This window comes from Martes martes, assembly GCF_963455335.1.
Source record: "Martes martes genome assembly, chromosome: 2".
NCBI lineage: Eukaryota > Metazoa > Chordata > Mammalia > Carnivora > Mustelidae > Martes > Martes martes.
Genome location: NC_137889.1, coordinates 156,501,279 through 156,528,710, shown reverse-complemented (window position 1 = coordinate 156,528,710; position 27,432 = coordinate 156,501,279). Strand labels below are relative to the sequence as shown.

Below are 27,432 nucleotides of genomic sequence, written 5' to 3'. Positions count from 1 at the left end.
GTCGTAGGGTAGCTCTATTTTCAACTTTTTGAGGAATCTCCATGCTGTTTTCCAGAGTGGCTGCACCAGCTTGCATTTCTACCAATAAAGGGTAATTATATTATATTATATTATATTATATTATATTATATTATATTATATTTTACTTTATTTTTTTAAAGATTTTATTTATTTGAGAGACAGTGAGAGAGAGCATGAGAGGGGAAAAGGTCAGAGGGAGAAGCAAACTCCCCATGGAGCTGGGAGTTTGATGTGGGACTTGATCCCAGGACCCCAGGATAATGACCTGAGCTGAAGGCAGTTGCTTAACCAAATGAGCCACTCAGGCACCCATTAAGGGTATTTTAGAAGCCAAAGTATGTAGCTTTCATCTGTTGATGATGGGTTCATACTCCTCTGACTTTTTATAATTTCTTGTTGCTTTGGATGGTTTTGCAACTTTAAACTTTGGTAGAAAACATTGTCAGACTTCTAGAAATCATAGATGTTTCCTTTTTCAGCTCTTTTAGAAAATGTTGTCAGTATGTCTTCTTTTTAAAATTAATTTGATAACCCCTAAGTAGTGCTTTCCCAGAGAGTTGTGCTGTGCTTTTGAGTCATTTTTTTTTAAGATTTTATTTATTTATTTGACAGATTGAAATCACAAGCAGGCAGAGAAACAGGCAGAGAGAGAGGAGGAAGCAGGCTCCCTGCTGAGCAGAGAGCTCGATGCAGGGCTCGATCCCAGGACCCTGGGATCATGACCCGAGCCGAAGGCAGAGGCTTTAACCCACTGAGCCACCCAGGCGCCCCATTTTTTAAAGCTATTTCGTATTCACAATAAAGTTGTTTTATTGAATCTTCTAGTTCTTAAGTTTTAATAAATGTCCAGTATGTAACGCTTCATTAGGATTTTGACCTTTTAACTAGTCAAGCTGTTGATGTTTTTCCTTTCTTGCATTCCTCATTTCACACTTCAGATAAATATATATACAGAATAGAAATTTACTAGATGAATTTATATCAGACTTTGTGTCTCCATCAGATTATTATGTTTGTAAGTGAGAACAGTAGAAACCTTTTTGTGCATGTTTCTTAGGCAGATTATTTCTACCAAATATCTTCTTGACATCTTTAGTTTAAAAGAAGTATTCAAACTTCCAATATTCAAACTTCTGAAATACTTTATTTTGCAGGTGTTTGTGTGTTTCAGCATTGTTCCAAGCACAGCCGTTAAAAACTCATTTTAAAGTCAGTCACTTGCTTAAATAGAACCTTTTCAAATATATAATCATGCCACGCAGACTTTCATTAGTTTTACAAACAGTGGGTTACTTTTATCAAATATAAGTGCCAGGAACTATTATTAACATGGGGGGGGGGTCCAGAAAAATGAGTGAGATGATCCGCACTCAAAAATCCTGCTATTGTAGTTAAAGGGGCAGACAGTGAATTAGTGCTGTGATAGTGCAGGTGTTAGTCCTGATAGAGATGTATGCAGAATGCCACATGAGGCCAGCAGAGGGAGCAGCTGACCGGAAAAGCGGTATACTGTGGAGTCATGTAATTGATCATCCCAAAAGGCCCCATGTTAAGGATGTCTTTCTCCTGGCTGTCAGCTGCTCTTATTCTGATCCATCTTTGACATTGCCTGCAGAGTTATCTTGCTCAAAATCAGATCTGCCCAGTTCAAGAGTTTGCCAGCAAAGGAACAGCAGAGTATTTCAGCAAGGGATCCTGGTGTGTGCAGTGCTCACAAGTGGCCTAAAAAATGTAGGAAATCACAAGGATTGGTATATTCAGGGTGGCCAGGTTACAGGTGTTGGTATAGGGAATGTTAGAAGAGGAATTTGGGATGTAGATTTTAGCCAAATCCTATGATGTACTTAGGTTTGGCGGCAGTATTCTCTAAACATTGACGAACTAGGGTGTTCTTTAATAGAAGAACAAATATGTTTCTTTTGTGGAAATTCTGTTGGCGATGTGGACATTGGATTGGAGAGAGTTTGATGTCAAGAGAAAAACTTTGTGGGGCGCCTGGGGGGCTCAGTTGATGGGCGTCTGCCTTTGGCTCAGGTCATGATCCCAGGGTCCTGGGATAGAGCCCCGCATTGGACGCTCTGCTCAGCGGGAAGTCTGCTTCTCCCTCTCCCACTCCCCCTGCTTGTGTTCCCTCTCTCGCTGTGTCTCTCTCTGTCAAGTAAATAAATAAAATCTTTAAAAAAGAGAAAAATTTTGTGATGAAGTCTTAAAACAGGGAATTTTTTTAGGTGGTTAATTAGTTCCCTACTTGGTATCTGGATTTGATTTTTATTGAATGCTGAATAATTTACAGTTTAACAATTTCTAGTAAAGAAGTATGTAAAACGTTCAGTGATCAGCCAGCATTTCCAGCTGTTCTTTTTGATACTATGTTTTTCTTAACATAATTTCTAACATGTTTCTTAGTCTCAGGGGGCACTTCTGCTAACATCAGAGTTTACTTAAATCTAAGTTTCTGTTAAGTCTGTATAATTTCTTTTTGTTGGCAGTTTGAATCCATCCTAAATCATCTTAGAGTTCCACAAGTCCAAATTAATTAAAGTCACATTTGTGGTAGGCTGCCTTGGTGCTTATGTCTATAATTGATCGTTGTAAAATTGATAGCGTGATCACTGAGATTCTTGATCTGTTTAATGCTATCGACATTAGCAGTATTTGTTACCGTGGGAAAATTCACTCTATTGTCTGAAATAATTCCTTGTAATTTCAACCCTTTGAAATGGAGTTTGCATTTCTCTTTATTTTATGCTTCTGTGCTTTGGTGTGGTGTTCAGATACTTCACATACCTGATAAATTGTTGTAGCTGTTAAATTTCATATACATACATTGAGAAACCTGTTCAGCAGCGTACAGTTAGGAAACATTCATAGCCGTCTGAACTATTCTTTCTGGTCTCTGCATGCTAATATGGTAACCTTTCTTTGATTCTGTTTTTCATGTATATTCAGAATACCATCGTCGAGGCTTCTATTCAGCTGCCTCCTTCCCTTTTCTCACCAAAGCAAAAAAGGGAAGTCAGACCCACTGATGACTCTCTCTATAAGCTTCAACTAATCGCATTCCGCAACGGAAAGCTTTTCCCAGCCACCGGGAATTCAACAAATTTGGCTGATGATGGAAAACGCCGTACAGTAGTTACCCCCGTGATTCTCACCAAAATAGGTTTGTTATGTGGTTTATGTTCAACTGTAGTGACTGGACAGTGGGACTTTCTGAGATGCCGTACCTAAAAAATGCTTATTTTTGTTCCTTCTCGTTTTAATGAATCCCTAGTGAAAAAAGATACCGCAGAGTACCCATTAGTGTATAAGTCGGCATTTAATCGTTTCTGGAGTTTGTTTCAGAAATGTTTCCATTTCCCATTTTCTCCAGATGGTGTGAATGTGGATACCCACCACATCCCTGTTAATGTAACACTGCGTCGAATCGCACACGGAGCAGATGCCGTGGCCGCCCAGTGGGATTTCGATTTGCTGAACGGACAAGGAGGCTGGAAGTCAGATGGGTGCCGTATACTCTACTCGGATGAAAATATCACCACCATTCAGTGCTACTCCCTTAGTAACTATGCAGTTTTAATGGTATGGCAGTTGTTAACTTGATGCATAAATGCTAAATTTCCTCATTTTTTCCCTATGCATAGTTAAGCTCAAGTGAAGATTTTTACTTTTAACATAAGCTGTTACCTTTCATCAGGAGGTGATCTTGGGGGTAATTCTGAATTTAAAGGGGAAATTAAGTGATAACCAAATACAATGTATGGGATTGAACTTGGTTATGGGGATTGTCAGGAAACTTTATAAGTGACTTACTTCCACTAAACTTTGACCTCCCGAAATTTGGAGACGTTTTGGGTCCATACAGTCCAGCTCTTAACTAGGAAAGAGTGACTCATTTGCCCAAAGGTACACAGTGAAGAGGGAGAGATTTTCCTTCTTCTCCATTTACCACCTTTTCCCACTATACACGGTAGGTTTTAGACTCTTGAATTTAGAGTAATGGTGGCAATTTCAATTTAGTCACGGTAAGTGACAGCGTTGACCCAGGTCATGGCTTTTCACAGTGAATGCTAATCAAGCTAATGTTGTTTTCTGTTATTTACCACTGTTCATACCTGTTGGTCTGAACATTTCTTTAGTCTCAGGGAAACTAAAATCTATAGATGTATATAAACATTTCTGTGAATGCATAGGAACAATTCTTTTATTAATGAGTTACTTAAGTGAATCTGGTTCTTGGGCTAGTAAGTATGAAATTAGCCATACTGGTTTATATTTTATATTACAATATATACATGGAGTACGTAGACATGCATTTGGAGAACAGGAGAAGGGATTATGAATCTGAAAGACATTTTTGAGAAATGGCACAGGTTCAGGTTTTGATTATAAAATAACCTGAAATTAGGAAGTACTGGAGGAAAAATAATAGACATACAGCCTTGTCTGAACTTTATATAGTAAGTAGAGAAAGTTAGGCAAAATAAATGAAACAAAACACACAAAAGACATTTTATAAGCTTCACTGTTAATAACATGATACTGTACATGTGAAACTTATTTTTATTTAATACTAGTTAAAAGTGTCTATTTTTGAACTTCCTAGATGTTCTTCTAAACTATTTAAATTGGCATAATCCTTTTCTAGAAAGAATAAGCTATTTTATCTTTCATGCTTTTAATCTTTTAAAAAATGTAATGCACAATTCTTTAAAGCTAAAATTACAATACCGGGATATTTTTCTATTTTCAAAGGACCGCCTTTCTTTTGCTCTTTTAAAATGTAACTGTGCCACCTAGAGGCGCAAAGTAAAATGTATCTGAAATTGTGAACAAAAATTGTAAGAAAGTTAGTATATGGGATTTTTAGAATTGCTAATTAAACATGAAGGCACAGCTAATGAAATTATGCGTAGTCTTGAATAAAGTTATGTCTGAGATAAAACAGGTATCTTCTAAATTTTGGAAATCAGCATCTTTTTTCCTTCCCTGACACTGTTTTTAATAATCAATAAAATCCTATTTTCTTGAAAACTGTCTTAATACATGGCTTCCTGTAGCAAGTCTGAATTCCTATTTTGGCAGATAAAAACCTTTTCCTCATCAGGTTTTAAAAAATTTTGTATTTAAAAAAAAAAAAAAAGAGAGACAGAATATATTTGTTTGCAAATCCAGAATAGAAACCATGGTTTGCTTCGGTAGGTGTTCTGCTGTGACCAGTTATGTATATCCTAGGTCACAGTGGGAGCCAGAGTAAAAACTTAAGCAGAGATTGGGTTTGTTTGAAATAAACGATCAGAAATAGTAGGAATTGAGGCAGAAAGATTCTTGGAAGTTGGGGTCAGAAGGAGATAAAAGAAACGTGAGTAGTGCGGAGGTAACGTGTAGGGTTAGACTATTTGTGTAGTACTTGATACTCAGTCAGTGATAGTCGTAAAGATAAAATAGCCTGTGGACTGTGATTCCCTTTTGTTACTGTGTTCACAGAGAAATACAGGAAACTAGAGAGCTCTCATTTGTTATTACATCCCTTTAGTGTGGCTTTGAAATTTTGTTTGTGTAAAACTTGCTCAATAAAAGCAAACTTGAGCTTCACCTACACTGTAACTAAACATTCATGCTAGCAACATTTTAAAAACATAATTCTTAAATAGGGACTACATTCACGGGGATCAAATGTTTTAATTATTTCTACACATTAATAAATAGTGAAAACTTGACCTCCACCCATCTCTCCCATCATGGTCATTATCTGTGCAAAGTAGGTATCCTGTCACTAACAGAAGTTTCTTGCCTGTTATTGAAGGGATTTTCGTGTATATTGAAAGAGAATGAATATGTAGTCCTGTTTTCTCCCATTTTTACTTGAAGGCTGCATGCTGCAAACATTGTTTCAAACCATGCTTTTCCCCCCATGAAACAGTGTATCTTATGACGGTGATGGTGTCCTTGGAATAATATATTTTATGATGCCTTGGGATGATAGGATGCTAGTGGCTAATTTTCATTAAGTGCTTATGTTCTAGGCATTCTCCTGAAGTCTTTACATGCATTCACTTATTTGGTCATTATAGCTACCTCATGAGGTCTAGTGCTACTAACATTATCCCCAGTTTACAGGTGGAGAAACTGAGGCATAGTGAGGTTAAGCACCAGGCTCAACTTTGCAAAGTTAGTGTTGGAATCGGGATTTGAATTTAGGCTCAGAAATCAATGTTCTTAATCACTCCACTAAATCTCCTTTCTGAAATCTTCCTGTATCTTCCTCATTCTTCTTTTTTTATATATATATATATAAGATTTATTCTAGAGAAAGTGAGAGAGAGAGAGAGAGAGAGTGCAAGAACAAGTTGGCGGGGGGGGGGTGGGGGCAGAGGGAGAGACTCCCCAAGCAGACCCCCCCACTAAGCATGGAGCTGGATTCCAGGCTCGATCCCATAACCTATATGAGATCAGGATGCGAGCCAGAACCAAGACTCTGATGCCCAACCGACTGAGCCACCCAGGTGCCCCACCTTCCTACTTTTTCACCATTGAACATTATTATTTTATGTTCCTACCATGGCTTATTTAGGACTCTCTCTGTTTCCAGTAATTGCCTTGTACAATATTATTTTGCAAGAGTCTGAGAATACTCATGTGCATGGTTTTTGAGGGACATGGGCACTCTAGAGTGGGATTACTGGATGGTAGGCTCTCCATACATTTATTGGTTGCTTATGCCATACAGCTGACCAACGTGGTTGTTTTGGTTTTTAGTCTGGACAGTTATGTGAGTTTTAGTTTTTCCATATCCTTGCCAGTGCTTGGTAGCTCACATCTTTAACTGTAGTCTTTGGTGGTGGTATTCTGATATTTTAATTTTATTAAAATTATTACTTAATTTTAATATTTATAATTTCATTCAAATTAAAAATGGTTTTAACTTGTTCTCTGTTGACTAAAGATGCTGAGAACTCTCTGTTTTCTTACTGTCAGTTTGGGTGTCCCTTTTTGTGACGTTCCCACTCAGATCTTGCCTGTTTTCATTATCTTTGACTTTTAATTTCTTTCTTTCAGTTTTATTGAGATATAATTGACATGCCACACTATTTAAGGTGTACAGCATAATGACTTGACTTCCATATACTATGAAATGATTATCACAATAAGTTTTTTAACATCTGTTATCTTTTATAGATACCAAAAAAAGAGAAATAAACTCAGCAACTTTCAGAAACACTGTATAGTAGTGTTATCTTATAACTGGGAATTTTTGCCTTTTGATCCCCTTCATCTAGTTCTCCCTCCCCTCATCCCCTGCTTCTGGTAACCACAAAAATGATCTCTTTCTCTATGAGGGTTTTTATTGGTTTGTTCATTTTGTTTTGTTTGTTTTTAAGATCCCACATATACATCTTGCCTATTTTTACTTTGCTTATCGGTTGTTTTCTTGCTGACTTACAGGAATTCTTGGTATGAGCAGTGAATAGGAGCTCCTTGTTGGGTTTACGTGTTGTGAATATCTCCCAGTCCACGCCAGTCTTCATGAGTTTGGACTGCTATAACAAAGTACCATAGGCTGGGGGTTTATAAAGAACAGAAATTTATTTCTCACAGTTCTGGAGATCTGAAGCCAAAATCAGGGTGCTAGCAGATTTGGCGTCTGGTGAGGGCCCGCTTGTTGGCTTATAGATGGCATCTTTTCCCTGTCACATGGTGGAAAGGGCAAGGAAGCTCTCCGGGGTCCCTTTTATACAGGTACTAATCCATTCCTGAGGCCACTCTCATGTCCTGGTCACCTCCCAATAGACCCCACTGCTTAATACCATCTTATTGGGGAGTAGTATCTCAACATACGATTTTGGAGGGACACAAACATTCAGTCTATAAAAGTGCCCTTTTCCTTTTCCTCTTATTGCTGTCTTTTTATGAACAGAGTTTCTTAATTTTTCTAAGGTTTTCCCTCTTATATGCTATTTAAAAAATCTTTACCTCAAGATTAATAATTTTTTATCTTTTACATTTAAATCCATAATTTGACTGGAATCGACCTTTGTGTATGGTATGAGGTAAGGGGAGCAAAATCTTGACATTCTTCTTTTTTCCTTAGGGGAAAAATTAAAAAAACATAGACATCATAGTCCGCCCCCCCATTTCTGATTTCAGATCTATTTTTAAACTTTATTTTATTGGTAAACTTTTTAATAATTCTTTGAACTCTGACAGAGTGTATTTCTTTGGATTTCCTTCCATTGTTCAGGTCCTGACAGGTTTAGATAGTTACTGATTTATAATTACCCTTATTACTACCGTAATGACAGTGGATTATTTAAAACTGCCATTGAGGGGTACCTGAATGATGGACATTAAGGAGGGTACTTGGTGTCATGAGCACTTGGGTGTTGTAATATACAACCGATAAATCACTAAATCTACTTCTGAAACTAATAATGCACCATATGTTAATTAACTGAATTTAAATTAAAAAATTAAAAAACTGCCAGTGGTCTTACATTTAGTAAGTTTCAGTTTAGAAGTAACACGTAAATATGTGAACCTCTGTTTATTAAGTTAACAAAGATTTTCAAAAACTCTTCTTCTAGTTGGGGCCTTATTCATCTTTGTATGGTTTTTTTCTTTTTTTTTTTTAACCATATTTTCAAGTGTTTGGATACTCTACATTGGTGAAGTTAACTAATGTAAAAAACTATACTTTTCACTTCCTTTCTCCTTATTTTCTTAAACTTTGTACCGTAAAGAAGACTGACCAATATGACCGACCATTTAGTGATGGGCTATTGCATAAGCACTAGAAGCAAAGACTCTTCCCCATCTCCTTACTGTGTTACAAAGTTTTACTTTTTCTTTTCACGGGCGCCTCCTGGTGGTCATACTCAGTGTATTTAGTGATACTTCTGTTACAGTGTTATAAAGCTATGTGTTTACTAGTATGATTGAGAATAATTGTGATTCGGATTTCTGCTTTGTTGCTTTAGATCTTTAACTTCTCTACCATCTTAATCTTCTCAGTTGTCTCAGATAACCTTGTATTCTCGTCTTCTAGTGTCAACGAGATAGGGCACCTGGGTAGCTTAGTCATTTGAGCATCTAACTCTTGGTTGCAGCTCAGGTCATGATCTCTGGGTCGTTAGGTGGAGTCCCCTGTTGGGCTCTGTGCTCAGCACGGAATCTGCTTGGAATTATTTCTCTACCTCCTCCTGTTCTTCTCCCCAGTTCCCATACACACTCACTTTCTCTGTTTCAAATAAATAATTTTTTTTTTTAAGATTTATGGTTTTCTTAGTTTGTTTTCTTTATATCTGAGGTCTGTAAACCATCATGAACGTGTGACCCATGGGCCCAGTCCCATCAGCTGCTTTAAGAGGTTAATAAGCCCCTTCATAGTAGCCTCAATTTCCCTCTTGGCCCTTAGAGCCTAAAGTACTTCCTTGGCATTTTACCCCTTTCCCTGGGTCAGTCTCTTAGGGGGGGTTCTCTTCTCTTTGGGCGGGTCAGTTTGTGGTGACAATCCAGAATGCCCCAGAAGAAGCATGCCATGCAGGACCAGGGACAGGAGCATCTGTTCCTTCCTGCAGTTGTAATTGGAATTACAAGAGTCTTTGCCCTTTATTTTCACCTCCAGTTTCTCTCTTATACTGTATTCTCTTCACTTGACTTTTGAAAAATACTAATTGCTTTTAAATGTAAATATTATATACAGTGTATTTTGGGAACTGAGTTGGCGCTTTGTCTGACATTCGCTTAGATATCATGTGGCCACCTGCATTGGTTGGCTCTCCGACGAGGCCTGTGGAAGGCACAATGGGGTGCCCTCTCTGGCCCTTAACCAGACCCGCCAGGTGACTGGTGGTGTCTTCACTTTATAGGCAGGCAACGGCTCCAGACTTGTAGCCAGCAAGTGAGGGGTGAGGTATTATTGAACATTTCCTAGAGGAATGTTATGTGCGTGGTGTATGAAGGGCATCTAGAGGCCAAATCCTAGATATTGGAAGTTTATCTTCAGTTATTAATTCTGATTGGGAAGAATAGCTCTTTGTAGAAATTGAGAGGAAATGTGTCTGCTTTTACTAGCATCTAACTGGTTCTCATTGCCCCAGTGTTTGTTTGAGTTTTCCCATGGATGTTCTAGACTTCTGGCAAATAGTGAGGGCACAGAGGCCCTGTACCATAGACTAATCGTGGGAGCATCTCACAGGGGCAGATTGTGCCAACTTCGTGGTGATATTCTTTTTCTCCTGTGTTTTCCCTTTTTTGGTTGTCCATTTACAGCCTGTCAGCTCTTGAGGGCTGGGACTATGTTCTGCGTTTCGCTGAGTATCCGGTGCTTGGCGTCATGCCTGGCCGTGGTAGGTACCCAATTAACATTTGTCAAATAAATAGATGAATTGCAGGCTTGAGATTCATCACGACGTCCTGGAGCTCTCAGACTAGAATTCAATTTCCCGTGTTGTATCTCCAGTTTCCTATTAACTGTGAATTTTGTCAGGCTCTGTGGGCCTCTCTTCATCATATGTTACAGTGAGGGGCTTGTTAAGGTATTCTGATAGGATCTTTTTTGATCTATAATTTGTATATTGTCCACTTCCGATTCTTTAGGAAAACATGCCCCCTGTTCCATCTAGCTTTTCTAGATGTTTTGGGCATCTCTGGATGAAAGATGCATTTACTGTGAGTGGCTTCCTCCATCCCGCTGTCCATTTGCACCTTCCAGAGTCCTTTCAGAAGGGTCATTTCAGGACAGGATCTGGTGACTCTGCAACCCCTGTTTTCTGGCATGGCGACCGTGGCTGGGGCAGAGGCACCCGCCTAGCCTGCTGTGGTCCTTTACAAGGAGGAAGCCTTGGGGTGTGGAGTGTTTCCATTTGAGTTGGGCACTGTCTGAGTTGTGTTCGGGAACAGAGACTTGGCAGCCACGTTCCCTTGGACCGAATCGTCATGGCGCTTAACCTCTTCGTGCCTCCTTTGCTTGACCTCTACGATGGGGCTGCTAATATAGCTACAGCCCACAGAGTTCCTCGGTGTAAAGTGGGGCATGGTGCCTGCGTCATAGTCAGTGCGATAGCAGTGACTTGCTGTTATTTCCAGTGTAGATTTTTGAGCTCTTTGCTCCCAAACTGTGTTGCCTTTACCATCTTCAGACATCACTGTGATCTGATTGTGGATCTCTCTCCCCGGTGACGGGTGGCCCTTCAAGGGCTGGAACCACATCTTACCATCCCGACCCTAGTGCTTTACACAGTGGTCAGTCTGCTTGTATTTGTTGAACTCAGAGTTGAACTTGACCTCAGATGGTCAGCAAGGCCCATCGAGGCTTATTTGTCTCGGCGGTAGCGCTGGGCCTTATCACAAGGCTGCTGCTGTGTTTCCATGACCCTCGGAGCCAAGTCAGCATTCATTTTATCTGCAGAGCAGGGGTGTGTGTGTGTGTGTACATATATGCCTGTGTATGTGCATATAGACATGTATATAAACATACATGCATATAGACATGCACACAAAAACACACACACATCATACGTACATACTCTATAAGTAGCTTGCACACTGAAAGTTAGGAAGGCAGAGTAAGGTGTGAAGAAGATAACATGAAACACTGGTTCTTGAGGAAAACAGAGATGTGAGGGTCAGCCTGTGTTTGTCCCTGGAGATAATATCCATGTGTCATGTCCGGAAACGTGCAGCTGAAATGGGCTTTCTCTTCTCCCTCAGGACTTGACAGGATCCGAACTCTACGCCCAGGCAACCAGTCTGCTACACCCTGTGGTTTATACTACTGCCGTCATTCTCCTCTTAAGCCTCCTGGCGGTCACCATCAGCTACATATACCATCACAGGTAAGAAAGGCCACTTGGCAAATGGGGGACTTCAAGTTGAGGGAGTTTATTTCACATGGAGTTAGGGTAAAAGGGACTTTAGCACTCTGCTGTCCCTCCAAAGGAAGAACACTTATTTCAGGACACATACAGGGCTCCTTCAGTTCATGGAGTTCAAGACATAAGTAATGAGTCCATGAAATGGTAAATTCATCTTTTATAGCATTCAATCTGTTTGTATCTGGGAAAGAATATGGGAGGTATGTGTTGGGGGCCGGGAGGTGGGGCAGGGGGGCAGCAGCCGGTGAGGTGAGCTGGAGACCTGTGGAGGTGTCTTCCAGAAGCTGATGGTGGTGGGACTTCTGTTTTTGACTCTGTGCATGTTATGATATTCTTTATGTTATAGATGGTACTTGTAAGGAAGTTTGTGGCATTTAAGCATGGATATGGTTTCCATTAATTGGAGGCAAAGCTACAGAAACTTTTATTTTATGGTAGGAAATAACGAACGAGAAGGATTTGCTAAGCAGAAATTCACTTTGCAAGAGGTTTTGCTAGAATGTATTTTCCTATTGAAGCTGGACTTATATGGCATTTCTTGACATTTAGTTAAAAAACAAAAGGAGATTTTGATATTAAAAGAAAGAAAGACTTCAACATTTTGTTATGAAAGGCCAGAAGGAAATGTACTGGGCATTTAGACTGTGTTATCCTAGTAGGTCAGGAAAAGCAGAGATTGGCACCTTGCAGAAATCTCTTGGAAGCAAACAAGCAATCCAGCTGTCATAAGATGTGGTGACTAACAGAAGCCCAGATATTTCTTATTATGGAGAATTTGTTTAGCCTTTAGTGGGTGCAGTAGATCCATAAATGACTTGTCTTTTTCAGTGCATGAAGTGAAATGTTAAGAAACTGTATTGAGTTAAATGAGGTCTCAAATCCTGTGTGTGTGTGTGTGTGTGTGTGTGTGTCTAATAGTTCATGCATTTTAAGTAAAATGTTTAAGCATAAAACATCTACATTTGGCCTCTTATGCAGTTGGAATTGCTAACTTGTGGTTGAATATCATAGAGTCCTGCTTCACATGAACTAGCCTGAATATTAATGTTTTTCCTTTTAACAGCTTGATTAGAATCAGTCTCAAGGGCTGGCATATGCTTGTGAACTTGTGCTTTCATATTTTCCTGACCTGTGTGGTCTTCGTGGGAGGAATAACCCAAACCAGAAATGCCAGTGTCTGCCAAGCGGTAAGTCAGGGTGAAAACCTGAAATGGGAAAAAATAATGGTGTTAGAAAGTAATTTCATGTTTTATTAACTATAAAAGGAAGCATGTTTTTTTTTTTTAAGATTTTATTTATTTATTTGACAGACAGAGATCACAAGTAGGCAGAGAGGCAGGCAGAGAGAGAGGAGGAAGCAAGCTCCCTGCCGAGCAGAGAGCCCGATGCGGGGCTCGATCCCAGGACCCTAGGATCATGACCTGAGCCGAAGGCAGAGGCTTTAACCCACTGAGCCACCCAGGCGCCCTGGAAGCATGTTTTTTAAAGTTGTTTTTCTTTAAAGTTAAACCGAGTGTCTGTCACTCACACGTTTTTTACTGGTATACTCCAAGTTTTGAACTATTATTTCATAGCCGAACATGTGACTTAGGAGCTTGTCTCTTTATCCTTGGGAATTCATTGCTACTTGTTACATCTTTTATAATGCTGAACATTTAATTTAAAAAATTTGTAAAACCCTGACTTGGGCTGAGAGAAAAGTGGTATTTTTTGACAGTCTGGTTTTATTTATTTACTTATTTGTTTGAGACAGAATGAGCAAGAGGGTGAGCAGCAGAGGGAGAGGGAGAAGCAGGCTCGCCGCTGACCAGGGAGCTTGATGTGGGGCTTGATCCCAGAACCCTGAGATCATGACCTGAGCCGAAGGCAGATGCTTAACTGACAGACAGAGTCACCCAGGTGCCCCAATAGTAGGGTTTTAAAAATTGTTTCACCTATTTATGGAAACAATAGGAATTTGAAAAGATTTAACTGTAAGATATAAAAATCAGAAACTTCCCAGGGTGCTTGGGTGGCTCAGTCATTGCGTGTCTGCAGTCGGCTTGGATTATGGTCCTGGCATCCTGGGATTGAGCCCCGCGTCGGGCTCCCTTGCTCCATGGGGAGCCTCCTTCCCCTGCTCCCTCTGCCTGCTTCTCCTTCTGCTTGTGCTCTCTCTCACTGTCAAATAAATGAATAAAATATTTTTAAATAAATAAATGCATACATACATACATACATATATACCAGAAACTTTCCAGGTATGGTAAACATGAAAAATTAAAAGTGGTCAACTTTTAATTTCAAATAAATTATTATGTATGTAGCCTCAGTGAATAGTATTCTTCTGGAACGTGTATAAAAAAATCAGAACTACTCAACATATGAATACACATAAAAATTGTGCATATTTCCTATATTTGTGTAGAAAGATTGAAGTGGTGCCATGTAGTAATTGAGTTCAAACTGCCTGGATTTGGGTCTTAGGTCTCCTTTGCTGTTTCTATGGGCAATTCATTTAACTTCTGTTTTAATTGCCAATAAAACATAACAAAAGATTTACCTCTTCACAAACTTTTAAGTGTACGGTTTAATATTAAATAGAAGTACAATGTTGCACAGCACATTCCTAGAACTTTTTCATCTTGCGTGACTAAAACACTGTGTTACCCCACCGTGTTACCTTCTGAGGCTTGATTACTTAGATACCTCCTCTAAGTGGAATTACACGGTGTTTATCATTCTGCGACTGGTTCGTTTCACTTGGCATAACATCCTCAGGGTTCATCTGTGTTGTAGCATGGGACATGATTTCCTTCCTTTTTAATGGCTGAGTAGTATTCCATTGTATGGATACACCAGCTTTTCTTTATCCATTTATCTGTTGATGGACATTTAGGTTGCTTCTGTCTCTTAGCTGCTGTGAAAAATGCTGCAGTGAACATGGGGGTGCAGATACCTGTTTGAGATCCTGTGATTTCAATGTTTAACCTTTCTTTGTCTCAGGTTTCTCACCCATAAATTGGAACTAACATTTGTGTTGTTGTCAGATGATGTGATTATATATATATATAAAATATATATATAATATATATAATATGTAATATATAATATATAATATATATAATATATAATAAATACATATTTTATATATATATATATATATATATATATATATAAAAATCCTGTGGTAATTTACAGAGAAATGATTTGAAGTAATTGGAAGGTTTAGCCAAGAGTGAATATAAGTTTAACATACAGAAGTTGGATGCAGAAATGCAGCTATGAGAAAACATAATTAATGTCAAGATGCCATTTATATAGTAATGAATATCAAGTGCTAAGAAAAGATAAAAGATGTTCATAATTTACAGTCAAAATCGTAATAGTTATTTAAGAAGACCTAAATAAATGGAAAGGTATACTAGGCCCAAGGACAGGAAGTGTTGATATCAGAAAGATAGCAGTTCCTCTGAAATTAATATACAGGTAAGAAGAGAGTTTTTCACAAAGTATAATAAAATGATTTTTAAAATTATGTTAAAATTATGTTAAAAGCAAAGGATCAAAGATAAAGATAGCCAAGACCCTTCTGCAAAGGAAGAGGGGAGCAAGGTGACTGTCTTTCTGATCATCAGAACTTGGGAGGCTCTCATCATTAACACTGTGGCATTTGGTGTAGGGACAGAGACATGGACCAGCAAGTAGAGCAGAGACTCAGAAGCAGCTCCATGTGGGACTTTGGTGTGAGATCAAGGTTTGCATGCTCTTCAGTGTGGGGAAGAGACACGTCTATGCAGTGTAGAGGAGCTGGGGAAAATCCACGTGGGAAAACATTACAGTGGATCTGTAGTCGTGCCTCGTAAAAATGTCAACTCTGCATGGATTAAAAAACTAGCATGGCCAAGCCAAAATGTTAAAATTCATATTATAAAATATCACAGTCCTTGAGGTAGGGATTTCTTAAATACAACACTAAAAGGCATTGACTGGAAGAGAGATAATTTAACCAATTTAAAAATAAGAGCCTTTGTTAATTAAGATTCCTTAATGAAGGTGGAAAGACAAGCTAACAAATTGGAAGACGCTTTTCTTAATACATACCCCTGAAAGGGCATAGGAGTAAGAAATACACGAAGAACTGTAATCAGTGAGAATGCCACAAACAGCCCAGTAGGAGAGGTGGTGAGAGTGGACAGGCTTTTCAGAGGAGAGGATAGGCAGAGTCTGTACCTGCGGGAAAAGGTGCTCAGCATGACGGGTCGTCATGGAGATACAAATTAAGACAATGAGGTAGCATTTATGCCTTTTCTGTCAGCAAAAAGTTGAGCCTGACAATGCCAAGTCGTGAAGAACATGTGGGTCCGCATGTTTTCTGCGTCGTGGGTGGGAATGTTAAGTGGATGATTCTGGGAGCTTTACAGACCGAGGTTAAACATGCACAGACCCTGGGACCCGGCAGCCCCGCTCCTGACTCTGAGAGTCCGCTCGCCCGTATGTAACAGACGTGTGTCTAGGAGTATACGCGTGCCCATGAATATTCATAGCAGCACTGTGCCCAAGAGAGAGAACCTGGAGGCAACCCAAATGCCCATCAGTGACAGAGTGAGTGAATAAACTGTGATATTATGCAACAGTCAAAACTAATGAATTACAGCATCGTCTAACAATATGAGTAAGTCTTAGGAATATATGTGAAAAAATTAAGTCCCATAAATTATATCCACACTGCTTTTTTTTATAAAGCGAGAAGTAACTACAGTGAAACAGCTCACTTTTAATGAAAATATGTAGATCCACTGAAACTGTAGAAGGAAGGCAAAGCGATGATAAACATAAGATAGAGAGTAATGATTCCCTTGGGGGAAGTGGATTATATTGTTTGATACAGGTGTTGGTCAAGGTCTTGCCTTTTGTCTTGCTGATAAATTCTTAGACACTTAGGAATAATAACTAATTAAATAAAAGCAGGACGTGCCTGGTCCAGTTACTAGAACGTGTCCTGAACCCAAGGTTGACAACTAATCCAGTATCATACAGCTGACACCCAGCTTAAAATGAAGTGTGCAGAAGACTCACAGAGAGGATTAAAGCACAGAGAGTACCTGGTATACAGTAAGTGCTCAATGGGGAGTGGCTATTACTGCTGCCATCGCTACTGAAAAAATGCCCTCTCTGCTGTGCAGGTATTTCTGTTGTAGGCCATTAGTATATCCAACTTGACTGGGGTGTATGAGAGGTCAGGTAGTGGGTCTCGGGTCAGCTGAATCCATGCACAGAAGATAATCTGTTTTCTCAGTTACCTGCCCCCCCCCCCAATTCCTTTTCATCCTGTTTGTAGGTCTTGGTTTACTGTTACTGTTTGAGATATTGAGAGGTACTGTCTCTCCCCTCCCTCCCCTCATTATCCTGTGGTGCTCATTCAATTTCCATGATGCCTACAGCCTGTCTCAGTTGACTGGTGTTTACCTGTTTTCTGTCTCTGGACCCGATGCTCTACAAGGAAACCCATTGATCTGATTCACCCGTGTGTATCCAAGGATCAGCACAGGACCTGACCCAGAGTGGGTGATACTAGATGCTTAGCAAATATTTATTGGGTGAATGGACAAAAATGGCCTCGGTTTGCAAATAGTGGAAACTCATTCGACTGGAGCCATTTTGAGCAGAGGCTGTGGGGGGAGAGTGCGCCCACGGTGGTGGTCATGGGAGTCTCGGTTTTGTCTAAAATTATTCATTGTTTTCACGAAGCAGACACATTGATTTCACTAAGGAAATGAATAGGAAGAGGCCATTGTGAAGAGGACTGCCTTTCATTGTCCTGAGTGATATTTTATACCTTTTCTAGAAAGAAAAGGAGATGAATTTGTAGGGAGTGTTCAGAATCTCTATGTTGAATGTCCGTGGCTTAAAGATGTATTTAATTTTTTTTTAAAGGGAAAGGCAAGGCTTTTGATGTTTTTACATGTCATTTTCTTCTGTTTTCCCGCTATTCTCCCTTCTATGAGAAACATAACACTCTTGCTTTTTCTGACTCAGAATGACTGGCTTCTCTTTGCTGTTGCGATAGTTCAGGTAGGTGCCAGCCAAGAGGGGAGCCGGTGAACTGGCCTGGGGTTCCAGATACTAGTAGGTAGGTTTTAATTCTGTGTCTGCCAGGATGACTAGTGTTGACGTAGGAAAGACTTTAGGGTTCGAAGCTGACAGCCAAGGAAGAATTCTTGAGACGTCTTTGGTGCAAGAAGGTGGTTTTATTAAAGCACAGGGACAGGCTCTGTGGCAGGACGAGCGGCACTGGGTCCATTATATACTTTCAAGTTGGGAGGGGGTTAGGGACAGCAAAAGTCTCTAAGGACTGTTGGAAGCAAGGTTTCCAGGACCTTGAGGGGACTAGCTATTGTTGGATTATTATTATTGTTACCGTCTGGTTAAAGCCTTAGTCATGGGATCTTTTTTTTTTTTTTTTTAAGATTTTATTTTTTTGAGAGAGAGAGAGAGTGCATACATGTATTACCAGGGGTTGAAGGGAGCAGCAGAGGGAGAGGGAGAAGCAGACTCCCTGCTGAGCAGGGAGGCGAATGTGGGGCTCAGTCCCAGGACCTTGAGATCATAACCTGAGCTGAAGGAAGATGCTTGGCTGACTGACTCATCCAGGTGCCCCCTTTGCTCATGAAATCCTTTAGATGTGTATTGGTGGGTCACATACTTGGGAGATGATTGCCAACATGTATATATATTGGGTGGTAGAGATAAAGGAAGTTTCCAAAGAAATTCTTATATGTTAAAGTAGGGTTACAGGATCCCGGGGGTTGGGCCAAGCTTGCCTTTTGTCCTTAGCAAAATGCTAATATTGAGGCAGCTGAGTCCCTAGAGCAATGTCTCTCTCCTGTTGAGGGCCTGGGCAGGGGGCTGTAGGTAGTAAGGAAGTGTAATAATTTTTCTTCCGCCTTTGTTTTCCACAGCAGTATGATTAGTCACTTAACCTAGTAGGGGCTTAATGTTTCCTCTATAAAATAAGGGGTTGGGCTGGGTAACTTACATGATCATAAAGGTTCTTCTAGCTGAGCCCCATGTGCACCTATTAGAATCCTCCCATGTGCATACCTTACGTGCTTTTTTATGTGTGTACACAATCGGTGTAGTTTTATGTTTCTTTGTTTGTGGAGGGTGAGAACGGCTTCTACGGTACTTTCCTCCCCACGGTGATGGGTGGAGCTTGTTGTGGGTGCCATGAGGCACCTTCCTTCCCACTCTGAGTCTTAAGTCTGAGCCTGGGGACCGCAGGTGCGTTTCTGCAGGTCTGGACTCTGTTTTGCAGCAGGAGCTAAAGGAGAGCTGAGCAGCCGAGGGACAGAGTAGTCAGGGCTATTGACTCCAGGTTGGAAGGGTCCTGGGTTCTGGGTCATGATGTGCCACCAAATGATTGTGTGATAATTAATTTTCTGGTCCTTGGTTTCCTTACCGATGCAGTGAAAAGATTTGGCCGGATCTTACTTAAGTCACCTTGTTGCTCCACCACTCCGTGATTTAATTCATTAAATACGGCGCCAGCTAACCTTCTCTGCTGTCCTTTTGTGTCTCTTCTCCAGAGTTCTGCCATGGCACGTGAAATGCCTTGGGGACACTTAATCAGTGAGTTTTAAGACATTTTACTTGCCAACTACTGCCGATGTGTTATCTTAACTTTCATATTAACCCCAGGAGGTACTTGTTACTCCTCTGTTTTACCAATACAGACATTGAGTCTTACGGAATTAAAACAACTTGTCCCAAATCACTAGGGCTGTTGGGTGGCAGAGGCGAGATTCAGATGCCAATGTCGCTGACTCAGGTGTCCTCCACCCCTCCGCTGGTGTCCTTGTGCTTCACTGTTTAGTGAGGACCAGCACTGCCTAATAGGGGCATGGCTTTTGGAAACCCGCACACATGGGTTTGAGCTGCAGCCCTGCCACTGACCAGGTGACCTCCAGGGGATGATTGCATGCCTTGCTCAAGGTTAATGCCCTTCACTGAATGGTGACATTAGGAGGATAAAACCGAAGCACATACGTATTGTCTTCATAAATTTTGGGGCACAGAATGGGCATTCAATAGTGGAAGCTGTTACTATTTTGCATATATTCATATATGATTATATGAATATAAAGATCTTTTTTTTGCACACTCACTGTATACATGCTGTACTATCTTAGGGTTATTGGTGGTTAAAAATACGATCGTTAAAATGTCCGGTCACTAGTTTGTGAGAGCTTATGGTTCGGTAACATGAAGTGGAACTCTTTAGGACAATTATTTTATTTTGCAGTTTTGGAAATTGATGTCCTGAGGTCAGGTGACTTTTTTTTAAGTAATCATCTGTTGCGTTTAATTAATCATTTAAATTCCCTATGAATTGGATTCCTTATTCCCAAACTACACACTTTCCACATGTATTTCTGATTTGTGTGAAAGAAATTTGACAGTGAGGTTGCATTTCAAGTGTCTGATGGAGAAAACAGTAGGAAATATCCCATTCCAAAAGAAATACCATCTCTGCCAGTTCTCTCTTCCCCTTTATTCTGGTTCTTGTGGAATATCTGACGATTTGTTTACATGATGGTTACTAGGTGACGTCAGACCCCTGAAATTCTACCATTGGTAATGATTTTGTTTGACTGAAGGCTTTTTATTATCTTTCAAGTGTGAACACTCTGGAAATTTTGAAATGCCTTAGAAAACACTTCAGAATCTAAAGGTTAAGTTTTCCCTCTTAGATCCAAAATCAAAAAATGCACTATCTTGCACCGACTGTGTTGAAAATGTTTTCACTCCTATTTTTTAACTAACTTACTTCCCCGCTCAGTCTCGTTCTTCTGACCTCGGCTTCTGAGGAGCCTGCTGTTTTGAGTCAATGTCAGGGATTTGTCTTGAACGTTTCAGTGTCTATGTACCAGATTCATTTATAATATTTTTACTTCTAGTAATGGGTATGACTCCAGATGGCCTCAGGTTTATTTTATGATTTTTTGTTCCACTTTTCTCTGTAAATATTGCTTTTAACCATACAGACAGTAAAACTAATAGAAACCAAGGAGCCACTTTTCTCCTAAAGAAGAAAATAACTATGAGTTTTCTAGTTTGGCCAAGCTGGATGCCCCCTGCCAGCCACTTCCCGGGTCAGAGCAAGATTCACACTGGACAATGACTGTCCTCATTTTTGCCCTGCAAAAATAAGACTTGGGATTTCATTTGCCTGAAAATGAACTCTGGGCTGCAATCTAAATGCTTTTATCACTGCCCTAGGTTTGATAATGTCAGTCAGTCTGATTTTCTTGGATCTGAGAGCCATCCTCTTAGAATGAAAAAATTTGTCTTGAAGATTTTCATTAGAAGGATTTTACCTGTGGTAATTATATAAAAAGAAATGATCGAGCAGATAGTAAGTAATTAGTCAGATAAGAAAGCTGAATAGTGTCCTTGATGCTCCAATGACACATACACTTTTCCTAAAATGGATTTAAACCTTTCTTAGGTCCATATATAGCTTTGTCTAGAATTTTATCTCCAAATAGAGTTGCTTCACACACAGGTCACCTGTGAACATGTCCTCCATCACCCCCTTGGGAAAGAAAATTAGTGTGAGCACTACATTTACTGCCGATTTCCAGTATTTATTAGGTACCTGTTAATGTCTCAAATAATGTGCCCATACAGTCCCTATAGAAATGCTGGATCGAGATGGTTATTGATGATATTCCCACTCTTCTAATGAGGAAAATTAACTTAGGTGACATTATTTACTTAAAACCGCACTCCTAATAAGTAATAATAAAAATATAGATATCATTTTTCTTGATTGCTTATCATATGCCAGTCAACGTGCTAAATGCTTTATGTAGACGATCTTAGCCCCACAGTACTTTCGTCTCCCTCTCTGTTGATGAATGAGGAAATCAGTGCTTGAGATGTTACACACCTTTGCTGAGGTATCACAACAGATAAGGGGTGGGTCTTGGTTTTAGCACCAGATAGAAGTTTTGATTCTAGACCTCATTGTCTTACCGACAGTATATTATATTGCTGACCTATCATTACCATATATGAAAGTTCTGAATTAGAACAACTCAGGTCTGTCACACAAGGCTTGGTGTGCTGTGACTTCTGGCTACCCTTGCTCTCTACCTTCCTCCCTAAAACGGGCCTCAGAAACCGAACTCTGATTTAGAACATGGCATCTGAGAGAAACACACTTTTGGTTTAATGTTGTCTAAGAGTCCATGCCATGGGGTATGAAGGATTATCTTGAGTGTACATTTTATGTGGTCTGTGGGCCTCCTAGATTCAAGTGTTGGTTTGTTCTGTGAGAGGACCTCATCCTCTATTATATGTCTGTTCGGATACTTTGTTTCATTAGGGGGCAGAGGAATCGTCTTTAGGATATACCTTCATACTGTTTTAGAGTCCTGTTTTCAAAAGTTACATACCAGATATTTTTGGTAAACCTTGGAGGCAGCTATTACTGGGGAATTTTTTTTTTCCTTTAGTTTATACATTCTTCAATCTTCTTTCTAGGTTGGAATAATTCTTCATTATTCCACCCTTGCTACAGTACTATGGGTGGGAGTGACAGCTCGAAATATCTATAAACAAGTCACTAAAAAGGCGAAAAGATGCCAGGATCCCGATGAACTGCCACCTCCACCAAGACCAATGCTCAGGTATCTAAGATCTTTGTTGATTATATTAAATGTCCACTGAACCGTTGAGGCAAAGCTATTTTAAATAAAACAAAACAATGCTGAGTAAATTTTGGAAAGTCCAGAATGGACTTTGGAAGCTGGGCTTCCTGGGTTCGAGTACTGGCTGCGTAGCCTTCTAGCTGGGAGCCCTTCGTGAAGTTCTCCACCCTTTCCCAGCCTCCCTCCGTCATCTGCAACGTGGGAATAAATACGTGCCTTAAGGTGGGACTGGCCGTCTAATAGGCTCTGAGAAAATGTTAGCTGTTTTTATTTCCTTAGGGGTCATGTTGGAGATTTTAATCTCCATAAGTATGTTTCAATTTAATTATTCTCTACAAAAGACAACACAGTTTTGGAGTTACACCCTTCTTCCCAATTGTAATAAAAAATAATGGATTACCAGGCTGGATGAGTAAAAATTAACCAGTGCTGACCTTGTGGATCCAACGCTGGCTGTGTGGCTGGCACCAAGCCAGACACCCAAGCTGTCCTGCCTCTGAGGAGTTTACAGTCTGCCTGAGGAGATGGGAGATGGGAGGAGACCGTGAAGAAGCCCCTGGGGGCGGTGTGGGAACTGTAGCAGAGATAGGTTCTTATGAAAGTGCAAACAAAGGTACCATTAATTTGGGGGTGATGGTGGGTATTGGGAAGTATTGACCATTAGGGATGACCTTCCTGAGTGATTAGGGCAAAGGCGAGAAGTGATGCTGCAGACAGAGGATTATGTGGGGACCTGAGGGAACTTTGAGAAATGTACTTTGGCTGGAACCAGGGTGAAAGCTCCGTGTCAGGCCTGTGGGAGCCGTGTGAAAATGTGGGGCTCCGTGGAAGACTTTTATCTCAGGGAGTGGCCGGACGAGGTATCTTTCTAGAAGGACAGCCTTGCATTAGGACACCATATAAACTGGAGAGCCTGAGGGTAAGGAGTTCTGCTGAGGTCATTTGGTTGGTCTGCGTGAGGACTGAAACCACAACAGTTCCCCTCATAGAGAATGGAGGGGGTGCGTGTTCAGGACATTTGAAGCAGCTTCTCTAGGATGGATGACCAGTTAGATTTAAAATTGTGGGAGGGAGAGAAATTCAAAGATGGTTTCAGATTACTCTCGTTCACCGAGGGCATCTTAGCACATGGTGCTTCCATCATCTGAGAATATAGAAAACGTAGAATGGGGGGCAGGGAGGGTACGTGCAGAGGAGGTAGGCTCACTAGTACTTTCTGTGAGTAGATTACATTTTTGGAAACAGGGTGCTCCGCAGGGAAGACGTGTCAGGCGTTTTGGAGACAGCACAGGAGACATTCTCACATGTGGTCACTGAAGCAATGATGATGAACCAGATGCCACAGGGAGAAGTTAGCATGGTCCTGGGGCCATGCTGACATTTAGTAGATGGGCCATAGCCAATAAAGGGAAGAACGAAAGAGAACACCTGAGAACATACAAGATTCAGGGGGTGAGTGGTGCGTGGATGACGGGCGGCAGCAGGTGCGCTCGGCCACAGAGTCAGATTAGAGGACTCTATTTGACACCTCTGTCCCTGGCCTTAAAAGAATCGAGAGATGGTGTTTGAAGAGGTTTGGGGATCCCATCCTCCTTCCTGTTAGGTTCCAAGGGGAAAAAAAACCCCAAAAACACGCACACAAAAAACACCAAGCACAGGTGTTAAGTCCCCAATACTGTCTTCAGCCAGCCAACTGAGGACAGGCTCTGTCCTCAGGCTGTGTCTCTAGAAGTGGCAGATGCAGAGTTAAGATTGTGACCCAGCCTGGGAGGAACTGGCCAGGGCACAGAGTCCCTACTTTGTCTTTTCAGAGAGCTCAAAGCAGCTCTGGCTGAGAAAGGATGTTTCTCTTGTAGGACCTGCCACCACTCTGTCTCCCTCTGTTATTAGGGCACCGTCATTTTTTCTGCTGTCCCCAGTGTGTCCACGGGAGAGGGTCCGGAAGGGCCTGCACACCGTGTGTAGCTGCTGGGACCGGGCACCTGCTTTACCTGAGTGACGAGGGACAAGCATACACAGCGGTAGGGTGTCCCAGAACACACAGACTTAGCCAGACATTAAGAAACAATTAATGTCATGTGTTTAGTTGGAACTATGGCACAGCGAGACGTTCAAGTCTGCTTGGTAATGGGCTGACTTTCTGGTTAGAAGGCAGTTCCATCTGAAAGAAAAGGACGAAAACCTTACCTGCAGTAGCCTGGCCTGACCACAGGGTGGCAGAAGCCGACCAGCTTTCCTCAAGTTGGAAACTTGGTAGCCTGTTTAAAAAAAAAAAATTCAGAAACTTATTGTTAACAAAGCAGCCTCTAAAAGTTAATCTCCAGCTTGTTAATGGGGATAGGAATAATAATGAGTCATGAAGGAAGGGCTTTTGCAGGACAGGGATACTGGGATGTGTACACCCTGATAACTTGGAGTGATGAGCTGATATTTGCATTATTCCTCCTTCCAGGTTTTACCTGATCGGAGGTGGCATACCCATCATAGTCTGTGGCATAACGGCCGCGGCAAACATCAAGAATTACGGCAGTCGGCCAAATGCACCCTAGTGAGTGTTTTGTGTTCTCTGTGTGCCTGAACCCGATTGCTTCCCTTTTTAACGATTTTCCCAGGCCCTGACTTGATTGCAGTTTCTGGAACAGCTCGTTGGTGCGTCGCCTCTGACCCGGTTTCCTGTCTTCTTTTCTAGCTGCTGGATGGCCTGGGAGCCCTCCTTGGGAGCCTTCTACGGGCCTGCCAGCTTCATCACTTTTGTAAACTGTATGTACTTTCTCAGCATATTTATTCAGTTGAAGAGACACCCCGAGCGCAAATACGAGCTAAAAGAGCCCACGGAGGAGCAGCAGCGGCTGGCGGCCGACGAGAATGGCGCGGGGCATCGCCAGGACTCGCTGTCTCTGTCTCTCATCTCCACGTCAGCACTGGAAAATGAGCACACTTTTCATTCTCAACTGCTGGGGGCCAGTCTCACCTTGCTCTTGTATGTCGCCTTGTGGATGTTCGGGGCCTTGGCCGTTTCCTTGTATTACCCTCTGGACTTGGTGTTTAGCTTCTTTTTTGGGGCCTCGTGTTTAAGCCTCAGTGCCTTCATCGTGGTTCACCACTGCGTGAACAGGGAAGATGTTAGACTTGCGTGGGTCATGACCTGCTGCCCCGGCCGGAGCTCGTACTCCGTGCAGGTCAACGTGCAGCCCCCCAGCTCTGGCGGCACAAACGGAGAGGCCCCGAAGTGCACCAACAGCAGCGCTGAGTCCTCGTGCACCAATAAGAGCACGTCGAGCTTCAAGAATTCCTCCCAGGGCTGCAAACTGACGAACCTGCAGGCGGCCGCGGCTCAGTGCCACGCCAACTCTCTGCCCTTGAACTCCACGCCTCAGCTCGACAACAGTTTGACAGAACATTCGATGGACAATGATATCAAGATGCACGTGGCGCCTTTGGAGGTTCAGTTTCGCACAAACGTGCACCCGGGCCGCCATCATAAAAACAGGAGTAAAGGACACCGAGCGAGTCGACTCACGGTCCTCCGAGAATACGCCTATGACGTCCCAACAAGCGTGGAGGGCAGTGTGCAGAACGGCTTCCCTAAGAGCCGGCCGGGCAGTAACGAAGGACACTCGCGGAGCAGAAGGGCGTACTTAGCCCACAGGGAGAGACAGTACAACCCCCCGCAGCAGGAGAGCAGCGACGGCTGTAGCACACTCCCCCAGAGCAGCAGAAATTTCGAAAAGCCCATTTCAAACAGTAGTAAGAAAGATGCCTTAAGGAAGCCAATTGTAGTTGAACTTGAAAGCCAGCAGAAGTCTTACGGACTCAACTTGGCCGTCCAGAATGGACCAGTCAAAAGCAACGGGCAGGACGGCCCCTTGCTGGGTACAGAGAGCACTGGCAGCGTTAGGACCGGGCTGTGGAAACACGAAACTGCCGTGTAGCAGTGGGGGAGCTGGGAAGGGGGTGGTTCGGAGGCAGAAACCCAACAAACTGTGAGCTTCACATTCCTTTAAGCTATGAACGCGTGCAAACGGTTTACCTTAGGGATTCGAAACAGTTTTGAATAAACTTCTACATTTGGGATTTTACATATTTTATATCCCCCGATCGTTGCTTTTTTTTATGAATTAAAAAAAAAGAAAAAGCCCTCCGAGCATTGTTTTAGTTGTAAAGCACCAGCAGGACTTGGAGAATCTGAAATGTAATTTTTTGGAACCTGTTCTATCTACTTAACATTTCAGGCTTGTATTTAATACAATAATAAATAGGTGTTTGTCATTGTGTCAGTCTTACATTTTTGTGTTTTATAAGAGAGGCATGTAGTTCTAATTGTATTTACACATGGGGATGTCTTAATGAGAAGTATACATAAATCAGTTCTCAGACTTTCACATAATTAACTCCACCGATTATGACATATAAATCAAAGCTTTTTTGGATGGATGTATTTTATAAATACAGTTTTAAATGCCACAAGGTTTTTTAAAGATCTCATGGAATGTTTTTTTTGGAAATCAAAATGCCTCAAAAGCTCTTTCTAAATTGCATTACTTTGCTGTATCACTTCAGTCCTATTAATATTGTTTTGTCACTTTTGTGGCTTTTCAGTGATTTATATTTTGGTTTCATTTTGTTATATGTTCTGCACATCTATTATTCTTGAATGTAAGGGAGGAGCTACCATAAAAGTAAGAATCACACTCAATTATTCTGAGTTCTTCAGTACTGGCCATTATGTTGGCTGTTACTCTGTTCTCAGAGTTCCTCAGGTTCATGCTGAAGTACTCATCTTAAAATTGTGTTCAGAGGGTAAAAACTGCCCTGATCCAAATGTTGTCATTGGTGTT

General features: G+C 41.3%; 1 protein-coding gene across 1 annotated transcript in view; it reads left to right on the top strand.

The window, feature by feature from the left end:
- ADGRA3 (adhesion G protein-coupled receptor A3) overlaps nt 1-26,866 on the top strand; it is a 125,587-nt gene extending 98,721 nt beyond the window's left edge. The window contains exons 13-19 of the mRNA XM_080795716.1: nt 2,971-3,184; nt 3,395-3,603; nt 11,734-11,858; nt 12,961-13,084; nt 22,428-22,573; nt 25,047-25,142; nt 25,284-26,866. Of these exons, the coding sequence (XP_080651842.1) occupies nt 2,971-3,184; nt 3,395-3,603; nt 11,734-11,858; nt 12,961-13,084; nt 22,428-22,573; nt 25,047-25,142; nt 25,284-26,526 (2,157 nt within the window). The 3' untranslated portion in view covers nt 26,527-26,866. The remainder of the gene's footprint in view (nt 1-2,970; nt 3,185-3,394; nt 3,604-11,733; nt 11,859-12,960; nt 13,085-22,427; nt 22,574-25,046; nt 25,143-25,283) is intronic.
- Nucleotides 26,867-27,432: the final 566 nt, after the last annotated feature.